Source organism: Callospermophilus lateralis, chromosome 11, assembly GCF_048772815.1.
Source record: "Callospermophilus lateralis isolate mCalLat2 chromosome 11, mCalLat2.hap1, whole genome shotgun sequence".
Taxonomy (NCBI): Eukaryota; Metazoa; Chordata; class Mammalia; order Rodentia; family Sciuridae; genus Callospermophilus; species Callospermophilus lateralis.
Genome location: NC_135315.1, coordinates 54,680,233 through 54,704,084, shown reverse-complemented (window position 1 = coordinate 54,704,084; position 23,852 = coordinate 54,680,233). Strand labels below are relative to the sequence as shown.

The 23,852-nt window shown below is 37.9% G+C and overlaps 1 protein-coding gene across 1 annotated transcript in view; it reads right to left on the bottom strand.

Moving 5' to 3' along the window:
* Nucleotides 1-23,852, bottom strand: part of Dnah9 (dynein axonemal heavy chain 9) — a 328,584-nt gene that overhangs the window by 254,613 nt on the left and 50,119 nt on the right. Inside the window, exons 15-17 of the mRNA XM_076870265.1 lie at nucleotides 17,844-17,979; nucleotides 14,041-14,237; nucleotides 13,522-13,946 (exon numbers count right to left, since the gene is read on the bottom strand). Of these exons, the coding sequence (XP_076726380.1) occupies nucleotides 13,522-13,946; nucleotides 14,041-14,237; nucleotides 17,844-17,979 (758 nt within the window). The remainder of the gene's footprint in view (nucleotides 1-13,521; nucleotides 13,947-14,040; nucleotides 14,238-17,843; nucleotides 17,980-23,852) is intronic.

Below are 23,852 nucleotides of genomic sequence, written 5' to 3'. Positions count from 1 at the left end.
CCAGTCCAAAAATAAGACAATTTTTTAAAAATGTAAATGCTCTGGCCTCTGAAGTCATACACATTTGCGTTTCGTTTTGACACTTATTAGATAATGGGACCAGGGCCAAGTTATTTAACAACTCTGAGCCTCAGTTTCTTTACCTAGATGATTGGATGAATGATTTCATTCTCTCTAGGGATTGTGAGAGTTAAATGAAGTTCATTCTGTAACTCAACAAATATTCACTGAGCATGTATTGTGAGGTTTTAGTTACTTGCAGATCTCGAGGTAGAATGATAAATAAGATGAAGTCTCTGCTTGTAGGAAGCTTATTTTTAGTGAGAAAAGTAATAGGAAACAAATAAATAGAATAAATTGTGTATTTTCAAATAGTAATGAGTGCTAATGAAAAACATCAGAAAAAAGGAATGAAAACTCATGATAGGACTGTTTGGTATGGGATGGTAGCAAAGACCTTGCTACGAGGTGATATTGAGGTAGAAAGATAATTGATGTAAAGGAGTGAGCAAAAAAAAAAAAAACAATAGGAGAAGAGAACTCCATTCAGAAAGAATGGCATGAGCAAAGGTACTGGAGCTGGGTTAACTTTGGTTTGTTTGGGGGAAAGGAGAAAGTAATGGTGGCAGAAGCCTAAAGGTCACAGGAAGAGGCCAAAGAAAAAGATTCGGAGGACTAATGAGGGATCAGATAACATAGGGCCTTATTGGCTATAATTCCAGGCTTTATTCTAATTAGAAGAATTCTGAGTAGGAGCATGACTGATCTAATTTACATTATGAAAAGACCTGTAGCTGAAGGACAACAGATTTTAGCTTTGCAGGTTGTGTTGCTGGTGATGGCGGCAATGTTGGCGGGAAGACAAGACTGCAAGCCAGGAGGGTAGTTGGGGACTATTAGGGTTGTCCCGGTGAAGATGTTGCCTTTGACCTGGATGGTGGAGGTGAGATGAGGTCAGATTCAAGATAATTTTGTACATGGAGCCAATAGGGCTCAGAGAGGGATTGGATGAAAGGTGTAAGGAATTGAGAAAAATAAACGTGACCCCCAGGGCCATGTGGTAAAGGGTGACATCATTTACAGGTATGATAAAGTAATGGGAGAGTCTAGTTATTTTTGTGTGTGGGGGAAACGGAAGAGGAATATGTCTTGAATATCTTACGTCTGTGATCGCTACCAGACACTAGACACCAAGGCAGATATTGATTAGGAAGTTAGGTGTAAGTCTGGAGTTCCAGAGAGATGGAACTTCAAAACAGAAACTTGGCAGTTATCAGCACATATGCTTTTAGTTTCATCCATTGATTTATTCATCGTTGTAGTGCTGGGGATGGAACCTAGGGCCTTCGAACATGCTTGGCAAGTGGTCCACCATTGAGTTACATCCTCAGCCCCATAGAGGTTTTTCAAGCACAATGCTTGTAGATAAAGAAAAAAACCCAGGACTGAGGCTACCATAATTTTAGTATTTTGAGGATTTGGAGACAAATGAGCCCAGAAAAGGAGATCAAGAAGGTATAGCCAACCAGGTACAGGGGCGCATGCCTAGAATCCTAACTACTCAGGAGGCTGAGGCAGGAGGATTGCAAGTTCAAGGCCAGTCTCAGCAACTTAGTGAGATTCTGACTCGAATTTAAACACTTTTTAAAAAAGGCCCAGCTAATGAGATGCAAGGAAAAGAAGAAAAGAGAGGAATCCAGAAGGCTACATGAAGATCCTGTTTGGGAAAGTGGGAGGATTAACTGTGCCAAATATAGCTGAAGAGTCAAAGTAAATGAAAACATGATGTCCACTGGTCTTGGCCACATGGAAAGCACTGGTCATTTTGACAAGAAAGGTTTCTGTGGGGCCATAATGGCAAAGGCTGCATGGACAGTAGTCAGACCATCTCTAGTTGTATGGAGTTCATGAAAATATGAATAATCATCCCAACAAAATAACTGAAATACTTAGGTGAAGACTTTAAACTGAATTTAAAATGCATCTCTAAAGTGGCATGAAGTGAAGGAATCTCTAGAGGCTGAAAATAAGAACACTTGGAGGTAGGCAGGCTCCACAGCCGCTTTTACATAAGTTTCAACCAAACCTTGGAAATCTTAAGCTTGTATTTTGGTTGCTTTATGGGCTGAAGAGTAGGTGACTTGGCTTAGAATTCACTCAGTGTGAGGAAACCAATAGGAGGGGACATAAGAGGTTGGGGAAACTTGCCAAGGCCTCTGCACTGGGTAGACATAGCAGGTTTCAGTCCAAGTGGTCCAGGCTTGGTAGAGTCCCTTGAGGATTGCCAGGAGCAAATGCAAATCCTTACCAAAGGATGACAACTAGGACCAGTCCTCAAAGGACTCCCCACAGGTAAAATTCCAAAGAATATTATTTTCTTGGAAAAAAAATCACAAACCAGATGTGGGGGCACATGCCTAGAATCCCAGTGACTCAGGAGGCTGAGGCAGGAGGATTGCAAGTTTGAGGCCAGCCTGGGCAATTTAGTGAGACCATGTTTCAAAATAAAAAAAATTAAAAAAAAAAGGACTGGGGATACAGTCCAGTGGTAAAGCATCACTGGCTTTAATCCCTAGGGCCAACCAAACCAAACCATAAGATGCACAAGGAAAGAAGTCACCATGAGTAGGAGTCAAATAGACAAATAGTAAAATTGATACTGAAAAGACCTCATATAGTGAAATTCAGATGCAGAAAGAAAAAAATGTAAAATATGATATGTTTACAAGACATAAAGATTCTCGTTTAGGGGTCTTGCTTCTTTGCTTCTGTCCCACATAGCAGGAGAAAGTGACCTTCTTTGTGGTTTTTTGGTCATCAATTCAAGACTAAGAAAAACAGCTTCTTCCAACTGTGGCCTATACAGAAATACTTTCTTAAGGAACCCACCTCAGAGCCTAGGTAGCTTCTTACGGTCTCTGTAGGTACCTATCCCTGTACCTGACCTGGCCTGACTTGCCCTTTACATTCAAGAATAAATTTGGTGTTGCACTGGGAATGAAGATGTGAATGCTGTGTAGAACTTTGTATGGAAGGATGGATAAAGAAAAATCACAAAATTTACTGAGCTAAATAACCACAATATTGTGAAAGTCAAGAGTATTAACTCTAGAATTAGGAGAATTAGGTCTCATGATGACTTTGTTTTGTGAAGAGAAGTGTAGGAAAAGTTTTTCATGTATGTCCTAGCATTACAAAAATTATTACACAGATTAAAGGGCAGTTTCAGGACAATGAGACCAATAATTTTTTGTAGGCCTGTGTATGTTCCTTCAATAGCACCAAAAAAAAAAAAAAATGCTTTCAAGTTGATGAATCAAAAAGTGTCTAAAAAAATATTCTAAAATATTTTAAATAATTAAATAAAAGAGAAACTTCAACATTTAAGCAAAGAATAAAAGAGCTTAAAAGCTGTACCATCAAAGAAACATTTAGAACAACCAAGTAGAAGATCCCAAAATGGAAAATGTAATTAAAATTTATATTTCAAAGAATGGATTAAACTGGAGATGAAGACAAAGTTGAAAGAGAAAATTAGGCTGCTATATGATAGAAATGAAAAAGAAATGTAAGTTTAAAAACATAGGAGACGGTGAAAAGATTTAAGTCTAGCAAGAGCCCTAGAAGGAGGAAATCGGGAAAATGGGTTAAAAAAAAAAAAAAGGGTAAAAATGTGAGGATAGTCTGGCTAGGAATTTTCTTGGCTTGCTGAAAGACAATGAATGCAATATCAAGATGGTATAAACAGATACGATACTAGATAGGATGAACATAAAGAAACTCTCACAAGAGGAAGTGAGGGGAAAGGGGGAAAAATATAAGGGGGAGACAGTACTGTATCATACGCTGTGAATGTTAAACCTCTCGTACCTGCTTTATGATACGTGGTAGTGACCGTGCTTTATCAGAGCTGTTTTTAATGTTGTTACTCTAGAATGTTTTCTTTTCAGATGATGATTGAGAAGCTAATAAAAAAAAAAAAAATGGTGCCAGGTATCACAACAGTAACAGAACTTTGCTGTTTTCTCGGGTTTTGTTTTGTTTTTGTTTTTTTTACTTTCCCCCCTTTTTTAAATGGAGTGTGCTGGGTGTGTCTATGATTCTGTTCAGATGACTGCAGAACCTGGAAACGCTGTTGCTGCTGCTGCTGCAGAATATACTGCTATTATTGGTCTTTTTATATAAATATAAATATAAATATAAATATATATATATATATATATATATATATATATATATATATATACACACACACATATATAGATAATTTGAATTTTTGGAAACTTTAGCTGTGCTGTCAACTTTGGAAAAGTATCCCAGTTTACCGTGTTGAGTTGGCATTGTACAGAAATTAACAGCCATATTGGTCTAGAAATGTTAAACTTAATTTTTTTCCATTTGTACAGGGGTAACGCACTGTATTAAATATGTAAGGTCTTATCTACGTGGGTTTGATTACAGAAACTAATAAAGTATTCTCTAAATAATGAAAAAAAAAGAAACTCTCATAAAGATACTTCAATATTAAACTGTGCATTATTAAAAGAAAAAAATCTTAAAATTAACTTCAGAGCAAAAACACATTTTTACAAAAAAAAAAAAAAAGAAAGAAAGAAAGAAAAAGAAGAGGTATAATGATGGCAGATTACTTAGCTGCAAAAATGGATGCCAGGACACGTAGAATAATATTTTTCAGCAATCAAAAAAATTTTATTTTTCCAAAACCATTGTTTTAAAGAACAAGGGCAAAATAAATACACTTCAGATGAATAAAGAATGAGTGTTTCATTCATAGATCCTTATTAAAAAACCAAAATTGATAGACTTCAGCAACAGGTCTGTAATGTAGAAAGATATAAGGTGCAATGATACTGATAAATATGTTACTGAATATAAAAAGTAGGGGGGCTTGGTGGTGGAGGACTAGCCTGGCATGTACAAGGTCCTGGATTTGATCCCCAGCATTAAAAAAATAAAATAAAAAAGAAATCAGGTGTAAATATTTAAAATAATGTATACTTTGAGGAGTTTCAATAAATAATAAAACAACTATCTAAATTACTAGGAATGTAAAGATCTAACTTGATGAATGAACAACAGAGATAGGACTATTCTTGTTTTGTGTTTTTTGAGGATAGTAAACATGCTGGTACAGTTATTTATTTTAAGGGTGATTATTTAAAAGCTGTGGAATGGGAGACCTACATAGTATGACATTCAAACTAGCAGAGGGAAAAATGAAATAAGAGAAAGGAAAAGAAAACATTTAAAAATTCAATCCAAGAGTACACCAGAAAGGAGAAAAAAAATAAAAAAAAAGAAAAGGAATAGAAAGCACATATTAAAATGGTAGAATTAAATCCAAATATAGTACAGTAAACATTAATGAGGAAAGCCTTCCAGTTAAAGGATAAACATTGTTAAAATGGATAAAGAATTCAGTTCTACACTGATTATAAAAATCTCTTAGCATAATTGTACAGCAAGGTTCAAAGCCGAAGGATAAAAGAGACACACCAGGAAAATAACACACAAAGGAAAATTGGTTTAATGTAGTTAACTACATTAACACAAGACAAAACAGACTTTATCAAAAGAAATATAGTTAGTGACAAGAAAGATTCTTTAATGTCTAGTTAAATGGTTCAGTTTTTGAGGAAGACATAAAATGTCAAACTCTGTAGGCCCATAGAACATAAACTAAAAATATAGGAAACACAAAGGGACAGAATTACAAGGAGAAATTAGCCACATTTAAACAATTATCTTGGTAATTGATAAATTAAGCAGATTGAAAAGGTCAGATTTGAATTGAACAATTAACAAGCTTGATGAAATAGGCATGCACGGAAATTACAGTAGCTATAAAGTACACACTCTTTTCTAATGTGCAAAGAGCATTTATAAACGTTGACTACGCTGCAAGTGTACAAAGCGAACTTCGACAAATTTCAGAAGACTGTTATTACATCCCCTGACCACAATGCAATTAAGTTAGAAATTAAAAAAAAGAAATATAACCAGAGGAAAAAAACCCTATGTTTGTAAATTTATGAAGGTCTAAAACCATTGTAATGAATATTTCAAATATTTAGTACTATATAATAATGAAAATATTGCTTACTAAAACTTGTGAGATATAAGTAACATTGCATGTGGAAGGGAATTTATATCTTAAAATGCTAGCCTTCGAAAAGACAAAAGGCTCAAAATCAATAAGCAAATCATCTATCTGAAATAAGCCAAATAATAGAAAATAAATCCAAAGGAAGAAGGAAAATTAAATAACAAACATAAAGTAATAAATTATTGAAATCAAAATCAAACTATAGTAAAGAGAATCAACAAGTTTATAAGATAGTTCTTTGTAAATCTTTGGCAAGACTAATCAAAAAAGAAAGCCAAAGACACAAAATAAAAATGAATAGAAATGAAAAGGGTCATACCGTAGGCTCTGCAGAGATTAAACTGTTAAGAGGAAATTATAAATTTTACAACCATAATTTGATGACATATATGAAATGGATACATTTCTAGAAAACATGACTTCCTAAAAGTGCCTTACTAAGGAAGAAGAAATCTTAATATCCTTATAACTATTACAGAAATTGTAGCTTACAATCCTCTCACAAAGAAAATTACAAGCCCAGATGCCTCTATAAAAGATTTAAATCAAATTTTCAAGGATCAAAAAATTCCAATATTACACCAGCTCTTCCAGAAAATAAACAGGAAGGATTAATTCCTAACTTATTTTATGAACGCAAAACCATGAAACCCAAATCAGACCAAGATAGTATTAAAAGGGAAAAATGAAAGCCCGTCTCCATCACAAACATAGGTACAGCAACGCTCGGCAAGATATTTGCAAACAAAATCAACCACTGGATATATTGGAAAGGATAAAACTTCGTGTTTGGTTTATCTCAGTCACGCTAGGTTTAGTTTAATTTTGGAGATCAAATACTGATGTTCACCACTTTAAACATTCTGAGGAAATAAACAATTATCTTAAAGGACTTAGAAAAAAGCACTTGATAAAATTTTACATCCACTTATGTAAATGCTCTTAACAAATTAGGAATAGAAGGAGAGTTCTTTAATCAGATAAAGAGAATCTATTTAAAAAAAAAAAAAAAACTCAAGGCAGACATTATACTCAGTAGTAAAAAGTTGAAAATAACTCCTCTAAGGTCAAGGATAAGTTGGGATGTCTATCATCACCACCTCTATTAAACATTATACAGGAAGTCCTAGCCAGTGCAGTAAGATAAGAAATGGGGTTATAAAGCATCAAGACTGAGGAACAAGAAACAAAACAGAAATCTGTCTGTGACGAGGATGTACACAGCAAACTCAAAGATTATACACAATTATTAGCATTAATATTTTGTTAATGGAGCAGGGTGGCTTGATGCAAAATCAATATTCAAAAATCAATCCCATTTCCATAGAAAATCTGGGGAACATCATGCTAAGTGAAATAAACCAGACCCAGTAAGTCAAGAGCTGAGTGTTTTCTCTCATATGCAGAAGCTAGGCCAAAATAAGGGAGAAAAAAAAAAAGGATGAGGGGAATTCCACGAAAATAGAAGAGAGATTAGAAAAGCAGAGGAAAGGGGTTGGGGAGGGGAAGGAGGAAGGATTGGAAAAGAGAAGAATGGTGGAATGAAATTGGCCAAATGAGGCTATGTACATATGTGAATAAATCATGGTGAATCGCACTTTTAAGGACACCTATGAATCACTCATTTTAAAAGCTATAAATAAATACAAGGAAGAGCAGTAGAAAAGAGGAAAGAGAAGAGGGGGAGGGAATTGGGAAGGGGAAAGGGAAGTACCAAATATAATGGACCAAATTATATCCCATGTTTGTATTATTATGTCAAAAAGAGCCCCACTACTAGGTATAACTGTAATGCATTAATAAAAAACGTTTTACACTAGGAATCAAAAAATAAAACACTGAGGAATAAATCTGAACAAAGATATTCAAATTATTTTAAAGGTAACAATTACAAAATTTCACTGGTGGACAATGAAAGGACATTAAGTGGAAAACTAGCATGTTCCGGAACAGAAACACCCAACACCAGGAAGATGGTAATTCTCCTCGAATTGATCTATATATAGTCAATGCAAATGCAAACAAACTCTCAATAGCCTTTTTCTCTCACACACTGATGAGTTGTACTGAAAAGTAATGGCTAAGAATTGCCCAGATATTCTTCGTGAAAATGAACAAAGCTGGGACTTGCCCTACCAGATACCGAGATTTATTACAGATACAGAGATTTATTATTACTGTAATAAATCTGGTGATTGGTATTTCAGTATTCATGCAGCCACAGACAGGGACTACTCAATGTGAAAGAGAACGTTCTGAAATTTTAAAGGAAAATAAAGGTTCCATTAGGATCTCTGGGAAAAAGGGGATTCTTTTAACGAAAGGGGATTCGTTAATACAAGAGAAGAACAACCTAGGGGTAAGATGGACACATTCGGTTACATCGACATGAAGAATTATTCATCAAAATACAATCATTCCTCAATAACCATGGTGCATTGGTTCCAGGACCCCCTCTGGATACCAAAATCCATGGACACTCAAGTCCCTTATATAAAATGAAATAGTATATGCCTCTACCCTATGTATATTCTCCCATATTTTTAAAACATCTCTAGATTATTGTAATTATTTAATATAATGTATATGCTATGTAAACAGTTGTTATACTGTATTTCTTAGGGAAAATGACAATAAAAAATGCCTGGACATATTCAGTACAGATGCAATTTTTTTGAATTATTTTATTTTATTTTTTTATCAAAAATTTTATTTTTGATCCCTAGTTGATTGAACCCTATGGATAAAAGGGCCATCTAAACCACAAATGAAGAGAGAAGACAGACCACAGAATGAGAAATGACATATATATATCTACAAGGTACTAATATATATGTAGTCTCTTATCATATGTATTCACTTATCATATATATGTGTGTATATATATGTATATATATTCACTTTCTCCTTTTAGATATGACAGATATAGCAGTCTGTTCACATGCTATTGAGAATATACACAGGAAAGAATAATTTTGGAGATAGGGAATATTTAGGGTGCATTATTAGTCCATTTTCTGTGGACTGGGTACTTTATAAAGGAGGGAGGTTAATTTTGCTCCTGATTTGGGTGGCTAAATGGGGTTCAAAGAGCATGGTGCTTGTTGGGAGCTGCCACATAGGAACTGAGCGCCCCCTAGCCTTGAGTGAGGGAAATGTGGAGACTGGCTTCCCTCACCAGAGGCAGGTGAGTCCCCATTTCCCCACAGCAGAAGAGCTCAGCTTTGGGAGTGGGTGTTACCCAGTGGGAGTGGGCTGCCCCTTGTAACATGAGCCCTCTGCCTTATATGGATGGAATGTTCTTTCAAACAGCCTCCCCCAATAAAACCTGGGTTCAAGGCGTGCTCCCTTCTCTTTCTTGCCTGCCTTGCCCCCCTGTGTGGGAGCTGGGTCAGAGGAGCTGTCATGGGACCTAAAGAAAAATGTAAGTAACTTCTCTTTGTGTGATTATTTTGTGCCAGCCCAGTTCACCTGGAGTGGCCTTGACAGATGAGTCATGTGTCATGACAGAAGCTGACATACTTGCAAGGGCTCTCTAGCTATATCACAACAGCGAAAAGAAATATGGGATTCAGTCATATGCAGAAGGGGCCAAGTATATGGTGCAGTCGCTGTCCTGAGAACTAATTAACTTCATGAGACCCGCATTAATCCCTTCAATGTGATGCTCCCATGACCCCAAACCTCCCCACTAGTTCTCACATCTTAAAGATTCTACCTTCCCAACCCAACCAACCCTGGGGAAAAATTTCCAGTACACCAACCTTCGGGGAATACACTCAAACCATGTTCAAACTATAATCCTTGAGTAGGTAAAAGAGGTTGGACTTCTAAAAGCAAGGACAGCTTATCCTCTGTCACAGGTGGGGAAGATGGATGTAGAGCTTCAAATGCAGGCAGGCTGGTAGACTTAGGGAAAAGCTGAGCCAGTTCTCTCATGATTTCTTTTATTTTCTCAGTGAAATGAGAAGCAAGGTCAAAAGGGCAGAGAGGATGATTGAAGTTTGAGAAGAGCAAGGAACGAGGAGTCTGGGAAAGTTAGGAAACTTGTAGGAAAATGCAAAGGGCTTTTTAAATTTATTTTTTAATTGATTCTTTTCAGTTTTATATAACATTAGGATATATTTTGACATCATCACAAAAGCATGAGATATAATTTGCTCTAATTCAGTCCCCAGCACTTCCCCCCTCCTTCCCCTTACTCCCCTCCTGCTATTCGACTGATCTTCTGCAATTTATTTACACTTTTCATAAGTGAGTGTTTTGTGGATGTTTTCGATGTCGGGATGCACTGTGCTGTATTCATGTATGTGCATAGGAAAGATCAGTCAGAATCATCCACTGTTCTTCCCTTTTCCCATCGCAAAAGGCCTTCTTGAAATGGATGCTCATAAATGTAATGTGACAAATATTCAAACGTAATTCTAGTCAGGAGAATAGTTTGTTTTTGTTTGGCAAAGATAAACTGCTTAGGAGCAGATGTGGAGCACTTGAGTTTAAATAGTCCAGGGGTTTGCAAAGTGGGAATGGCAGGGAATGGGGAGCTTGCATGATAGACATGGGGAAGAAGTTGGGGTCAAGGAATTAGAGCTCCTGATGGGACTGAAGAATTCTGCATGGTGGCTGCAGAATGGGAAGATACCAGATGTGGTCAGAGAATGGAATGTTATACCCGGTCACCCCCCCTCTTTTTTTTTTGTACCAGGGATTGAACTCAGAGGCACTCAACCACTGAGCCCCAGTCCCAGCCCTATTTTGTACTTTATTTAGAGACAGGGTCTCACTGAGTTGCTTAGTGCCTTGTTTTTGCTGAGGCTGGCTTTGAACTCTATATCCTCCTGCCTCAGCCTCCTGAGCTGCTTGGATTACAGGTATGAGCTACGGCACCAGGCACACCTGAGCTTTTGAAGAGAGTGCAATTGCTTCCCCATCTTTCCCTCCTCTGACTGACAGCCCAACGTACAAGAACGTAGAGGTCACATGGCAGAGGGCAGGGGCACTGGAGTGGGGTCCACTAAATAAGGGACAGGTGTAATGGAGACTCTATGCTGATGTTGGGTCACCAAGGGTGATTGTTGGGCAGAAGGGTGGGAAAGGAGGAACATGAGCCACATGGAAATATCTGCAATGACAAGGAAGAATGACTAAGAGTGACTGTGGGAATTACAAGTAGCAGTTAGCACTGTCGGACAGAAGTCACTTCAGAGAAGCTGGAGATTTGGAGGGAGAATGGTGGTGAACTGGTCTGATACCTTGCCCACCTCTAGACTTCGTGGTAAAAGGGAGGTAGGAAAAAGAATCAGCCTCCATTCGGGAGGATCCACAGGAAGGCAGTGTTCTTAGAGGAGAGACAGGTTTCAGTTAGAGCAAAAAAGTGTTGAAGGTGGACAGAGATATCAGTGGGTGTTTGCTGAAGGGGACAGCAAAGGATGGGTGGAAGGATACAGGTGCAAGGGCTCTAATTACCTAGCATAGAGGATATACTCGGTAAAAAGCAGTTTTTATTTTTTCTGTTTCCTTTTTTTTTTTTCTAATCCTCAAGAAAATTTTAAAACATATTCCTCAAGCATAGCAAAGGAGCCAGTTAAGGAAATCACCGACTTAATGTTAAAGCCGGAAGTCTCCTTGGAGGAATCCTGCAGTACTTGCTTGTCTTTTCAGAGATGAGGAAACAGGGTTCCAGATCAAGACCTCAAGCCCCCTCACTGGTCTACCAGATGTCTAACCTGGTAAACCACTTGTCAGATCCTCTGAGGCTTTACCTGGTTCAGGTCATGGTTGGCATCCACCCTAGGCTTTTGGACCTGTTCCCATCTGGGTCTTAAAAACCCTAGAGGGACTGCTCCTTGCAAGCACAGCCAATTCCTTGAGATAGTCAGGCCTGACCAAAAGCTTATCTTTCATATGCAAATAGACTAATCCTGAGCTCAGCCACCTCCTGCAACTGTCTGTTACACTCTAGGCTACTACACTTCTGCCCTAATCCCTCCAGGGACAGGTATCAGAAAACGAGGGATAGCTACTGTGCTGTGGAGCCCCCTGAAATTACTCAGACTTGCCAATCCTAAACCAGTGTGCTCTGCCTTACTACCCATTCCTTTCCACGAAAACCACTGTAAAGACTACTGCTCACCTTTCCTTCCTTTCCTGACTCCTGACATGGGTGCTTTCCTGTAAGGCCCTGCTTTCCTCTTAGAACTGTGAAAAGTGAATGATATTTCTGATGGCAGCCATCTCCTGGCCTGTTGGTCTCACCAAACCTAAATAATAACAAAACCTAAGTGCTAAAACACACCTACGTTCTTGGATTACCAGGCCTACAGGAATGGAGGAATGAAGGAACACAAACCAGCTGTACCCCCAAGCAGAGCTTCTTCTGGGGGTAACCATTGCTGCCCTGATACACACTAGCCTTCCCTCATCTTGCCTCTAAGTTCCTTGATGAGCAAAAGCTCTCATGAATGTAGAAAATTGGTTCTGTTTCCCAAAGAAAACCTGGGAAGCCTTGTTCAAAGCATCTCCAGAATGTTTCCCTGGGGTTTTCTAGAATCCGGGGACACCATCCTTGCAAAGTCTCTTGGAGTTTGATTTTATATAGATAAATTCTCAGCTTTGCTATTTCCTGGCTGTGCTTAGCTCTAGATCATGAAGCAGGGAAGCCGCAGCATCAAGCAAGACCAGCACCGAACCAACGAGAGGGGTCCTTTGTCTTCCTGAACATGTCATCTGGAGGGTGACTGCTGAACAGAGGGGCTGTGCCTGCCCCCCCCAGGAGTCAGGGTGGAGATAGGGGTAGAAATTCTGACTGTGACAGTTCTCTGGGGACAAGGTGAAGTGATCAGTGGGCTGCTGACCATCTTGACTATTCATCCAGATGATGATTCTCTGGATTAAAGAGCACAGTGCCGAACTGGGTGGTCTAGGTCCATGGTGGGACAGACAGAATCTCAGACTCACTCTGTGGTAGCTAGAAAGGCACAGACAGGCCTGGAGGGGCATAGGGTTCTAGTGACTTCCATGTTGGATCACCTGAGGCAACAAGTAATTGGTAGAAATAAAATCTAAGAGGCCCATTAGACCCCCTCTGCTTCCCAGGCTTAAAGAGATTTCACAGTGAGAGTTGTGAAGGGAGGCTGAATCTGCGATTATTGTCTCTAAACATTATTTACCGCTTACCGGGTGCCATTCCCCCACTGGGCACCAAGTAGAAAATGAAACAGAGGCCTTAGCGGGTGAGCAAAGGAAAGCACAGGACTGAAGTTACCATGGTGTCCAAAAGACTGGAGCCTCTAACCAGCTGTTTTGATTTTTAATCTAATCAATGAATCCGTGGGGGAAAATTACAAAGACAGTTACGAGCATGGTGCTACGGGCAACCTGGGATGCTGTGTTACCTGTTAGTGACATAGTCAACAAGGTGCTGTTTGAACATGAGGCTCCACCTCTTAATTATATTCAGCAGAGACGCCTTAAAAGGTCGCACATCAATTTTCATCCAGCTGTCAAACACCTTGACGGGCTCCAGTTTGCACACCTCTGCATAGAGCTTTTCATAGGAGTCAATTTGCACTTTGAACTGTTTGAGGAGGGGTGGGTTCTCGGGGATGCCGTCTTCTGCATGGGCTTCCATCTCCTCAGGTGAAAGAACATGCCCATACAACAGAAACTGACCCAGAATCTCCTTCCGGTCCTCCACGTAGAGATAGGAATACTGGACAAAGGTGTTTCGATAGCCACAGCAGAGGGTCATCATGCTCTGGATCCTTTCCATGAGTGTACTCCGCAGGGTGGCCAAATCAGCCATGTCCTCCAGATCAACCTGGGGAGGTGAGACAATAGCAGGCAGGGGTTATATCAGTGCTTGGTAGGAAGCTCCAGATGTGGTGGAGGGCAGAGGGGTGCAGACAGAGTACCTGATAGTGAGGAGAGCCAGATTGTGGGGAAAGCCGTGGCACCAAGGACGACATCCCAAAAATGCTGTTGACAAGACCCTCAACCATGTCATAGAAGCCCCCCTTCACTCCAGACTCCAGCGATGGATAGAAAACTAAGTCTGGGACAGCAAGGCTAAGTTGTACTTCAAATATTGGGGTGAGTCCTGCCTTACATTCTGAAAAACAAAAGACACAAACCAACAAAACAATGATGAATGGATGAGACGTCAAAGCAGAATAACGATTTCAAACACACAAAGCATTTCTTTAGAGTATAGAAAAATGGGAAATATAAATTTTTTCCAGAAAAGGTGAGGGGGAAAGACTTGCAGTGTTTCTCAACAGGGGGAACCAATAACACTTTGGAAAAACCAATTTTTGTGCAGGGCTCTCTTGGGCATTGCAGGACTTTTTCTGTCTCTTTCCTCATTGGTCGATCCATTGATTGACCAAGCATAGCCAGTCCCCTTCCATATTTTCAGGTACCACTTGGGGTTACTGGGGCCTCTCTTCGAGAAGAGCTTGATTTTTCAAAGCCAGCTCTTTGAAACAGCCCATTTCTTCACTGACAGTCACTAGCTGAATGGGGTATGCTTGTGGATGGTTGCACAAGGCTTGAAAAACAAAGAGAAGTTACCATCCTGCCCTTCCAGCTCCTTTTCTAAAAACACAGAACTTATTTTAATTCTGTAGTCCCAGAGTGATAAAAATTTTAAAAACAGTATAAATAATTCACAAATTCCCGATTACTTGCTAGGCCAACTTGCCTTGCTAAATTTACATCATAATACAAGATGGGAACACCACATTCCAAGTCAAAGATAAATGCTTACGCTTTTATCAATAACCATTTATTTTCATATATGTATTTGGTTGTAGAAACATTTAGAAGGCTGTTATGGGTTGGGTACTGTGGGTGGAGAGACAACCCGCTGAAATCCATTGTCTTCTTATTCCCTAGAGTTAGAGAATGAGACCAAATTTCTCAGTTCTACTTGCAGCGGGGGTGACAGTGTGATTTCCTCACCAGTGGAATGTGGGGACAAAGCAACAAGGCCACCTTTGGACTGAGAACATCCAGAGACAATTTGTGAGCTTTTTCTATACATTCTTTTTTCCTCTCCCATAGACCTGGATGTGTCTGTGATCTGGCTCAATCACAAAATGAGGACAAAGCCCCAGAGAATAGTGGAAGTACAGGATGGGAGGAACCTACTGGAAAAATGGTAACAATCCCTTTGGACCACCACTTAGGGGTTAGACTTCTTTGTTGTTTAAGCCCCATTATTGATGGAGGTGTTCTTACCTTAGTGATTCACCCTGATAAAATATCTATAGAATTTACCTTCAAAACTGGAGGAACAAATGATGAATTTCTGCTATGAGACTCAGGAGAGACCCATCAAACCCATATTTGACTTAAGGGAATACAGGTTTATCCAGAAAGCATGATAATAATACTAATATAAAATAGTTTGAATAAAAGACTGTGAATTACCTTTATGCTATTACCATCTCTTATTTGAAATTCTTAGAATTAGAAATGTTTCCGATTTTGGATTTTTTTTCCAGTTTGGAATATTTGCATAGACTTTACTGATTGAGCATCTGCAAACCAAAAAATAATCACTAAAATCCCAAACTCTGGGCACTCAAGAATTTAGAATTTCAGAGCCTTTTGGATTTCAGATTTTCCAAATGGGATGTGCAATGTACATATGTTCTCATGGTATATTATGTATTACTATTCATATTATATGTTAACAAATTAATAGATAAAATTGCATACAGTTTACAGGATCTAGGAGACTTTAAAGAGCATTTTGACTCAGAGACTTGTCTCATGTGCTGACAGGGGAAGCTAATCCCTAGATTGGATATAATGCAAATGTAATCAGAAGAGGCAGATTGTCCTGGATCCACACTCTTGGTATGAGTAAGTTGTTTTAGAAGGAGAGAAGAGGAAGAACCTTCCTTAATGGAGTGTATAGCATTTACCCTATTTATTCAGGATTTACACTTTGAGAATGACAGGCAGGCCAACCCAGGCTATGGAAATGGTATGGGCTTGACCACATTCAAGAAGCAAAAATGGTACGCTGGACCTGAAAAGGAAGAGCTCCTCTCTTTAGGCTGCTTCATTCCTCCTTTGGTAATCAATACCTTTTAAATTTTATCTGTATTGTCTCTGTTCAGGCAGCCACGAAACCCAGTGCCTTCCTACTCAAAGAATCTGAAGGCCCTATGTGGTGAAGCAAAGGTGTTTCGCCCTCCAATTTTCATGGAGGAGGGTAACCCTGGCAATCTTGGAGAAAGGCTGCCAGCTCTTCTCTCCATCCCCTTGTTCCCACTGTATCCTTCCCTCAAGAAGACAAGTGGCATGTCAGACAGCCCAGGTCAGGAGATCCAGGTACCACTGGGCAAGAGTAGAGTCGGGACATTGATGTACGATCTCCACGCACTGCCTGTACCACATGGGGCGTCTCCCTAGGTGCAGGAAGGATTGAGTGAGGAGGCTCCCTGAACCTCTAATCTCAGAGAAAGTTTGACCAGTTTACTAAGGCAAGTACTACTTTAGTACTCCCAATGCAGGGGCCTTAGGACCAGTTCACCTGTCTTGGTGCCGGGTATCCCATGCCCCATTAGTTACTTGCTCCTGCTTTAGAAGATGATCTTCCACCTGGCTGACTATGCTGGATCCCCTGGGTCCCACTGACAGATATCCTTGATTTGGAGCACCCCTGCATCATATAGACCAAGATCATGCATATACCTCAGCCTCTCCACTTACCAAAAGTCCAAGAGCCCTTTCTACTACATTCAATGCTGGGCCTTGCTCTTCTCTGTATTCTCAACCTGGGTGTCTGCATGTGCCCTCTTATGGGCTGGATATTGTGTACACATGTTGGCCTACTGATTTTAACTCTGCATTTGATGTCTATCTTTGGGTTAGACTTGACATCTCTTACTTTCACCTTCTGGCTTCAAAATACTCTTTCCGCCTTGATGTTCTGACTTATCCTTCAGGATGACTCTTACAAGGCAACTCAGAACCTTCCAGAATGTGAAGGTGTAATTCAACTTTTAGTCCTGAACTCTTCTGCACTTTCTCAGCATTCCCTAAGCCAAGGTTAGCCCTTACTGGATTTTTGATTCGGTGCACCTTACCCCAGTTTATCAACCTTAAATGTGAAGTTCTTACCTATTTTTTTTATAGCTTCAAAGAAAGCCGATTACATTCTTAGCATTCCTTTTTCCTTCTCAAAGTTACCTCCCTTCTGCTTCTTGTCTAACTTTTTTTTTCCACCTAGAAAACCTTCTGTTTCTTCCACTTAACCTGACTGCCACAACCTCAAAAAGCAACAGAGACAAAGTAACTTGAAGCCGGAAGGCACAGAATGCCCTCTTCCATCACCACATGAGTCAAGGGTAAAGGAAGCCTTCATTGCTAACTCTGCTTCCTACTGCTTCAAGGTTCTCACCCACTGCTCTTTATGGGAGATGGACTTCGACTGAATGAACTTTTATGTTTTTTGCTTTTGTGATGGGCTTCGCCATCTTAGAGACTGTTTTGTCACCTGGTCTTTAAAAAATCAGAAATCTTACCTCTTTGAACCATTTAGAAACTCAATAACTTGGCTAGTTTATTGTGTACCATTCACAAAACATCCACGGCATCTGAGGAAAGTCACAGAACACTCAATGGTGCCTCACTTTAACTCAACAGATGCTACTGATCCTCTCTTCCCAATAATAACCCACATCCATATGCCAATAAGTACCCGTGTTTTCCAGAAGGTACTTGAGGGAGCACTCAATGGCAAGAAAGAATCCATCCAGCAACATATCATCAAGATAGTTAACATACGTCTCCCAGGTACTGGAGGCTGGGTCTGCTGAAAAGAGACCCAGGTTTTCCTACAAAAGAAAAAAGATATAAACCATGTTTAATAGCATGAAATATCTGACATAATCATCATTCATAGGAATGAAAACAACACCTGGAGGAAAAAAAAAAGGCTTTCTATGAAGAATTGGCTATTGCATGTCTATGGAATTCATTCTTGTCTCATGGGGTGTGACCATTGATGGAAAGGGATGCAAAATTTATTCCATGAAGGAAATATGGGTCTCCTCCTGTTCCTGAGGAAGGTCACCTTCTCAGAAGGAGTTCTGATAGATGCAAAGTGTGTGCTTTGTAGAGATGGCCGATGAACTGCGAAGGAACATCAGAGCAGAAGGTAAGGTAGGCAGAGGAAGGAAGTCTAAGGGTAGAAGGCTCTATGGTTCAAAGTTCAAAGAAATTTTAGGTTCAAAGAAGGAAGGGTCTTCCTGGATAATCTTTAACAATGAGCTCCAATGTTTTGTAGTTGAGTTCTGATATTAACTAAAAGCCTTCATCATACACGCACACATAAAAACACATAACATTAAAAATGCCTCTCTCTCACCTCTCTCTCTCTCTCTCTCTCTCTCTCTCTCTCTCTCTCTCTCTCTCTCTCCATCTCTTTCACCTATGCAGCTCCTGATCTGGAGGATGCCCAACATCACCATGGTAACAAGACTTGGACATTAAGGAGAGGGAGTTTAAATGCTAAGCAATGACAAGTACAGACATTCCATTTACTTTTCAACATTTTCATTATTAAGACTTTTTATAGCATCTCTCCAATTATCTGATATCTTTGGAGGAGGCAGTACCTAAGTTACAGAAGTAACTTTCCCGGATGACTCATGCCTACCCCTTCAGGAAACACTGCCATGCTATAAATCCCCCTGGATTTAAACAATCTTATGATCCTGCTTTTAAGTGACACAATTCTAAAGTTTTTAAGATGTATTATCAACACCTTTCCTTCCTGAGTAGATTTAATATTTTCTTAATGATTTAAAGTCTATCGCTATGCAAATCATAGCAGAGGATGATGCAGTTGCTTGTAAGTGTTAAGATGTGTATGTGTGCTTCTACTTGAAATAACTTTCAGAGTTTATGACGGTCTTATATGATTGTTCTGCCTTCTTATTACTGAGCTGTTAATATAACTATACATACCTTTCACCTTTACTTATGACTTCAAAACTTTACTAGGCTAAGGAGCAAATGTGTTGGAATTTTCTGTGAAGTTGGCATAAATAGGTTTCTAGTCTTGGCCAAGGTGTAAGAATGAGATTGTATTTGTCCTTCTGTCACAAACAGCTATAGAACTGGACATGATACAAGAAATAACTTGTTTGGGGTACTTTGTATTGGTCACTACAGAGGTGCAGTCCTTGAGAGAAGGAAAATATTCAAGAGGGACTTCATAACCATGTGGCTTTCTACCTGAAGGCACTTTCCAAGCCATGATGTAGGACAGTGGACCTCAACTGGAACATCTGTCTTGATAGAGAAGACAGAAACTGGAGCTAGGGTTATTGAGGCGGCTGGGTGCTCTTGAGTCTCTGACCCAGCAGAAGCTGTACATGTTTAGGGCAAGATTGCAAGATCTGGCTGAAAACTGTTACAGGAGGCCCTAATGTGAAGTAAAATTATGTAGGACATAAAGTACTGAACGATGTTAGAGTCCTATTAGGGATGATGAAAAAACCCTTGCAGATAACTCAGGAACTCAAGTCGAGACTCCGTGATTTAGGATCAGAGCTGTGCTATTCTAGAGTAGGTGCTCTGTAGACCTTTGCTCAAAAAGCTTTAAAGTGAACCTCAACAGGATCAAGGGGATTTATCAGAAAGTTAACTGACTACCAAAGCAAAAACCCAAACTCTTTAAAGGAAATTACATTCGGATTCTCGAATGGCATCCAACATGCACCTAATAAAAAATTGCTAGATATGCAAAAGAGAGAGAGAGAGAGAGAGAGAGAGAGAGAGAGAGAGAGAGAGAGAGAGAGAGAGAGAGAAAGAGAAATAGAACATTTAATCCAAGGAGAAAATAGTCACTTAGAAAATCATCTGGGTAGGTTCTTGAATTTGTAGCTGACATAACAACCTTGAAATTCTCACTGGTTAGACTTATTTTATGTGAGAGAAAAACAAATTTGTTTCATTAAAAAAAGACTCAGGAAATAACGTAGATTTTTAAAACTAGCAGCCAAGAACATCTTGTTTGTAAAAACAAACAAGCAAAAGACTCCCCAAATTTGATGAAAAGCTTACAGATTCCATGCAAGATGAGTACAACGAAAACCCACTTATGTACATCATAGCCAAAATGAAAAAAAAAAAATCAGAGATGGGAATCTATTAAAAGCATCCTGAGAAAAAGCAATACATCACCTACAGAGGAACAAAGAAACAAATTCTGGCTGGCTTCTTATGAGAAACACTGGGGGGTTGAGGACAATGAATAACTTGTGAAAGGAAAACAAAACCACACAGAATTATATATCCAATGAAACTATCTTTCAAAAACAAAGGTAAAATAAGGACATTTTTATATGAACACTGAGAGTATGTGCCATCAACAGACTCGAACTTCAAGAAATACTGAGAAAATTTCTTCAGGAAGAAGAGAAATAACCCCAGAAGACAATTCAAATCTCCAGAAAGGAAAAGCAAGCCTGCAAATGGCAAGGATGTGGGTAAATACAAAACACTAAAAAATATTTTTAATGCAAAATTATAATGCTATACTGTGGGATTTAATGTATATATTAAATATACTGCCATATTTAACATCTATAAATATATATCAGATATGTCATGCAATAGTAGTGCAAAAGATGGGCTGAAGGATTAAATTGAACTATACTGTTGCAAACTTTCTGAATTTTATAGCAAAACTCTAAGCAGATTGGGAAAACTTTAAGATGCATATAGGAACCTAGAAAAATCACTAGAAATGCAATGCCACAATGTACAGATGCAATGCTAATGAAGAAATTAAAATAGAATACTAAAAGGTATACAGCTAGCCAATAAGAAGGTGGGCACAGAACAACAGAGGAACAAAATATAAATGGTGCAAATAGAAAACAAGTAGCAAAATGATAGAACTAAATTCTAATATACCAACATTTGCATTTGAATGTAAATAGTCTAAACATTTCAATTAATATGCTTATCATTGAACTGAAAAAGTAAGAGTTGTTGGACTAAAAAGTAAGCTTTTACTATGCACTGAGTCTAAGGAGAAGAAATTTTAGCACAAAGAAACAAATAATTTGAATATAAAATAGTGGGAAAGATGAGTACTGCAAAAAATATAAATAATGAATTAGGAGCAAAAGGTGACACTATGATCAGGAAAAAATAGACTGTAAGACCAGGGAATATCATTAGAAATAAAAAGGGAACTTCATGATGGTATGGTCAATTTATTAGGAAGTTATAACAGAAGCAAATGTGTTTGCACCTAGTAGCAGAGTTTTAAACATGTGATAAAAAATTTTTGATAGAACTAAAGAATTAAGTAGATAGATCCACAACCATAGGTGGAGATTTTAACACTCCACCTCTAGTAATATCATAACAATAAAGATTGCTTTGAGCTTATGTTTATAAAACACTATACCCAACAACAGAAGAATACACATTATTGTCAAGTGCCCGAGAAATATTCATGAAGATAGATCATATTCGAGGTTGTGCAACAAGTCTCAATTAATTCCAAAATATAAAATAAAATTTCATGGAACATATTCTCTGACCATAATGAAATTAAATTAGATATCTATCTCACTAATATAGCTGGAGAGGCCTTGAATATGAGGAAATTAAACAACACACTTCTATATGACTATTAAGTTGAAGAAGTAAGACCAAAAAAAAGGAAATTAATATCATCAAATTCCTGCAGTAGAAAGAAAGAAAGAAAGGCTGAAAATCAATAACCTAAGTTTTACCCTAAGAGGCAAGAAAAAAAGATAAGGAATTTACTCTAAAATTAGAATGTAATTACAAAAAATAGAAATAGGTGAATTAGAAAATATAAAGACCAGCAGAGAAAGTTAATAAAGACAAGATTTGGTTCTTTGAAAAGATTGATAAAATTCAAGAAAAAAACAGAGAAATCATTCCTGTAGAACCTATAATCACATAATGATAATAAGAAATAATTATGAATAATTTTTGCCCCCAAATTGATAACATAGATAAAATAAACAAATTTGCTGAGAAAAACAACTTGAAAAACTGAAAAAGGGTGATATGCAAAAATCTGTCAAAACTATCTTTTATCTACCACCTCCCCCCAAAAATCATCATCAAATACTTCCCCCCAGAAGCCAACTCCATGTCCAGAAGTATTCTCTGGTGAATTCTGTCAAACATAAGGCAAAGATAAGATCAGCCTTCTATAAAATTTTCAGAAAATAACCAAGGAAATATTATGCATTTTATAAGGCTACTATCATCTTGACACCCAAACTAGATAAAACATCAAAAGAACAGTAAATATCAATACCATTCAAAAACATAAGAACAAAAATTCTTGAAAATTAAGTCAAATTTCATAAAATATATACAGGATAACAAAACATATCCAGCTGGTTTTATTTAAGAAATGCAAGGTCGGTCTAACATTTAAAAACTCAATACACCCATCAAGAGAATAAAGGGGAAAACTATGCAACCACCTTGGAAGGTGCAGAAAGATCATCAATAAAATTCACCATCCAATCATGGCATAACCTTTGAGCCAAGCAAGAACAGACAGTGAACTTCCTGATTCTGATAATGAATAGCCACAAAAACCTTCCAGCAAATTTTTATACTTAGTGGTGAATTATTAAATGCGTCTCCAGATTATTGAAAATGAGGGAAGAATATCTAAATGTTCACTCTCACCACTTCAGCATAGTACTGGAGATCATAGCCAGAGCGATAAAGCAATAAAAAAGAAGTAAATTACATAAAGCTTAGAAACAAAAAAGAAGGAAACTTGTTTCCATTTGCAAGTGACATGACTATTTACACAGATAATCATAAGAAATCTATAGCATAGCTACTGCATTTAATAAATTTAGAACGGTCACAAATACATTATCAACATGAAAAAATCAACTATACTTTTATATACTAGCTAATAGTAGTTGGAAAACAAAATCAACAAATGATTCCATTTACAGTAGCACTCCAAAACATAAAATACTTAGTGATAGATTTAATAGAAAATGTTGAAGAAACTATAGAACATTGCAGAAAACAATTAGAGAGACCTAAGTGAAGAGACATGCCAGGTTCATGGATTGTTATTAATTTACAGATTTAATACAATTCCAATAAAAAATAATTTTTTTCTAGAAATTGGCAAGCTGAATTTAAAATTTATGTGCATATGCAAAGAACCTAGAAGATAAAACCAATGAAAAAGAAAAACTAAGTTGGAGGACATATTGTACCTGGTTTTAAGACTTATCAATAATATTATAATAATCAAGAAAGAGTAGTATTGTTAGTAAACAATTTTATATTGGTATTTTATATACCAACTGACAACACACACACACACACAAATTTGTATGGGTATTTTAAGTAGTTAATTGGTTTTCAACAAAGATTCCAAAAATTCAATAGGGAAAAGTGTTTTCAAAAATAGTCTTGACAAAATTGGCTATTCATATGCAAAACAACAAACTCAATTCCCATGTCACCTCAAAAATAAATATTAACTCATGACAGATCATAATATTAAATGTAAAAGCTAAAACTATAAAGCTTCTAAAAGAAAATCTAGAAGAACATTGTGGCAAACTTGGGATAGGTAGTTTTCTTAGGACTTAAAGGATGAGGGAGGGAAGAGGGTAAATTAGATTACATCAAAATTTGAAAGTATTTCTCATCAGAATACACC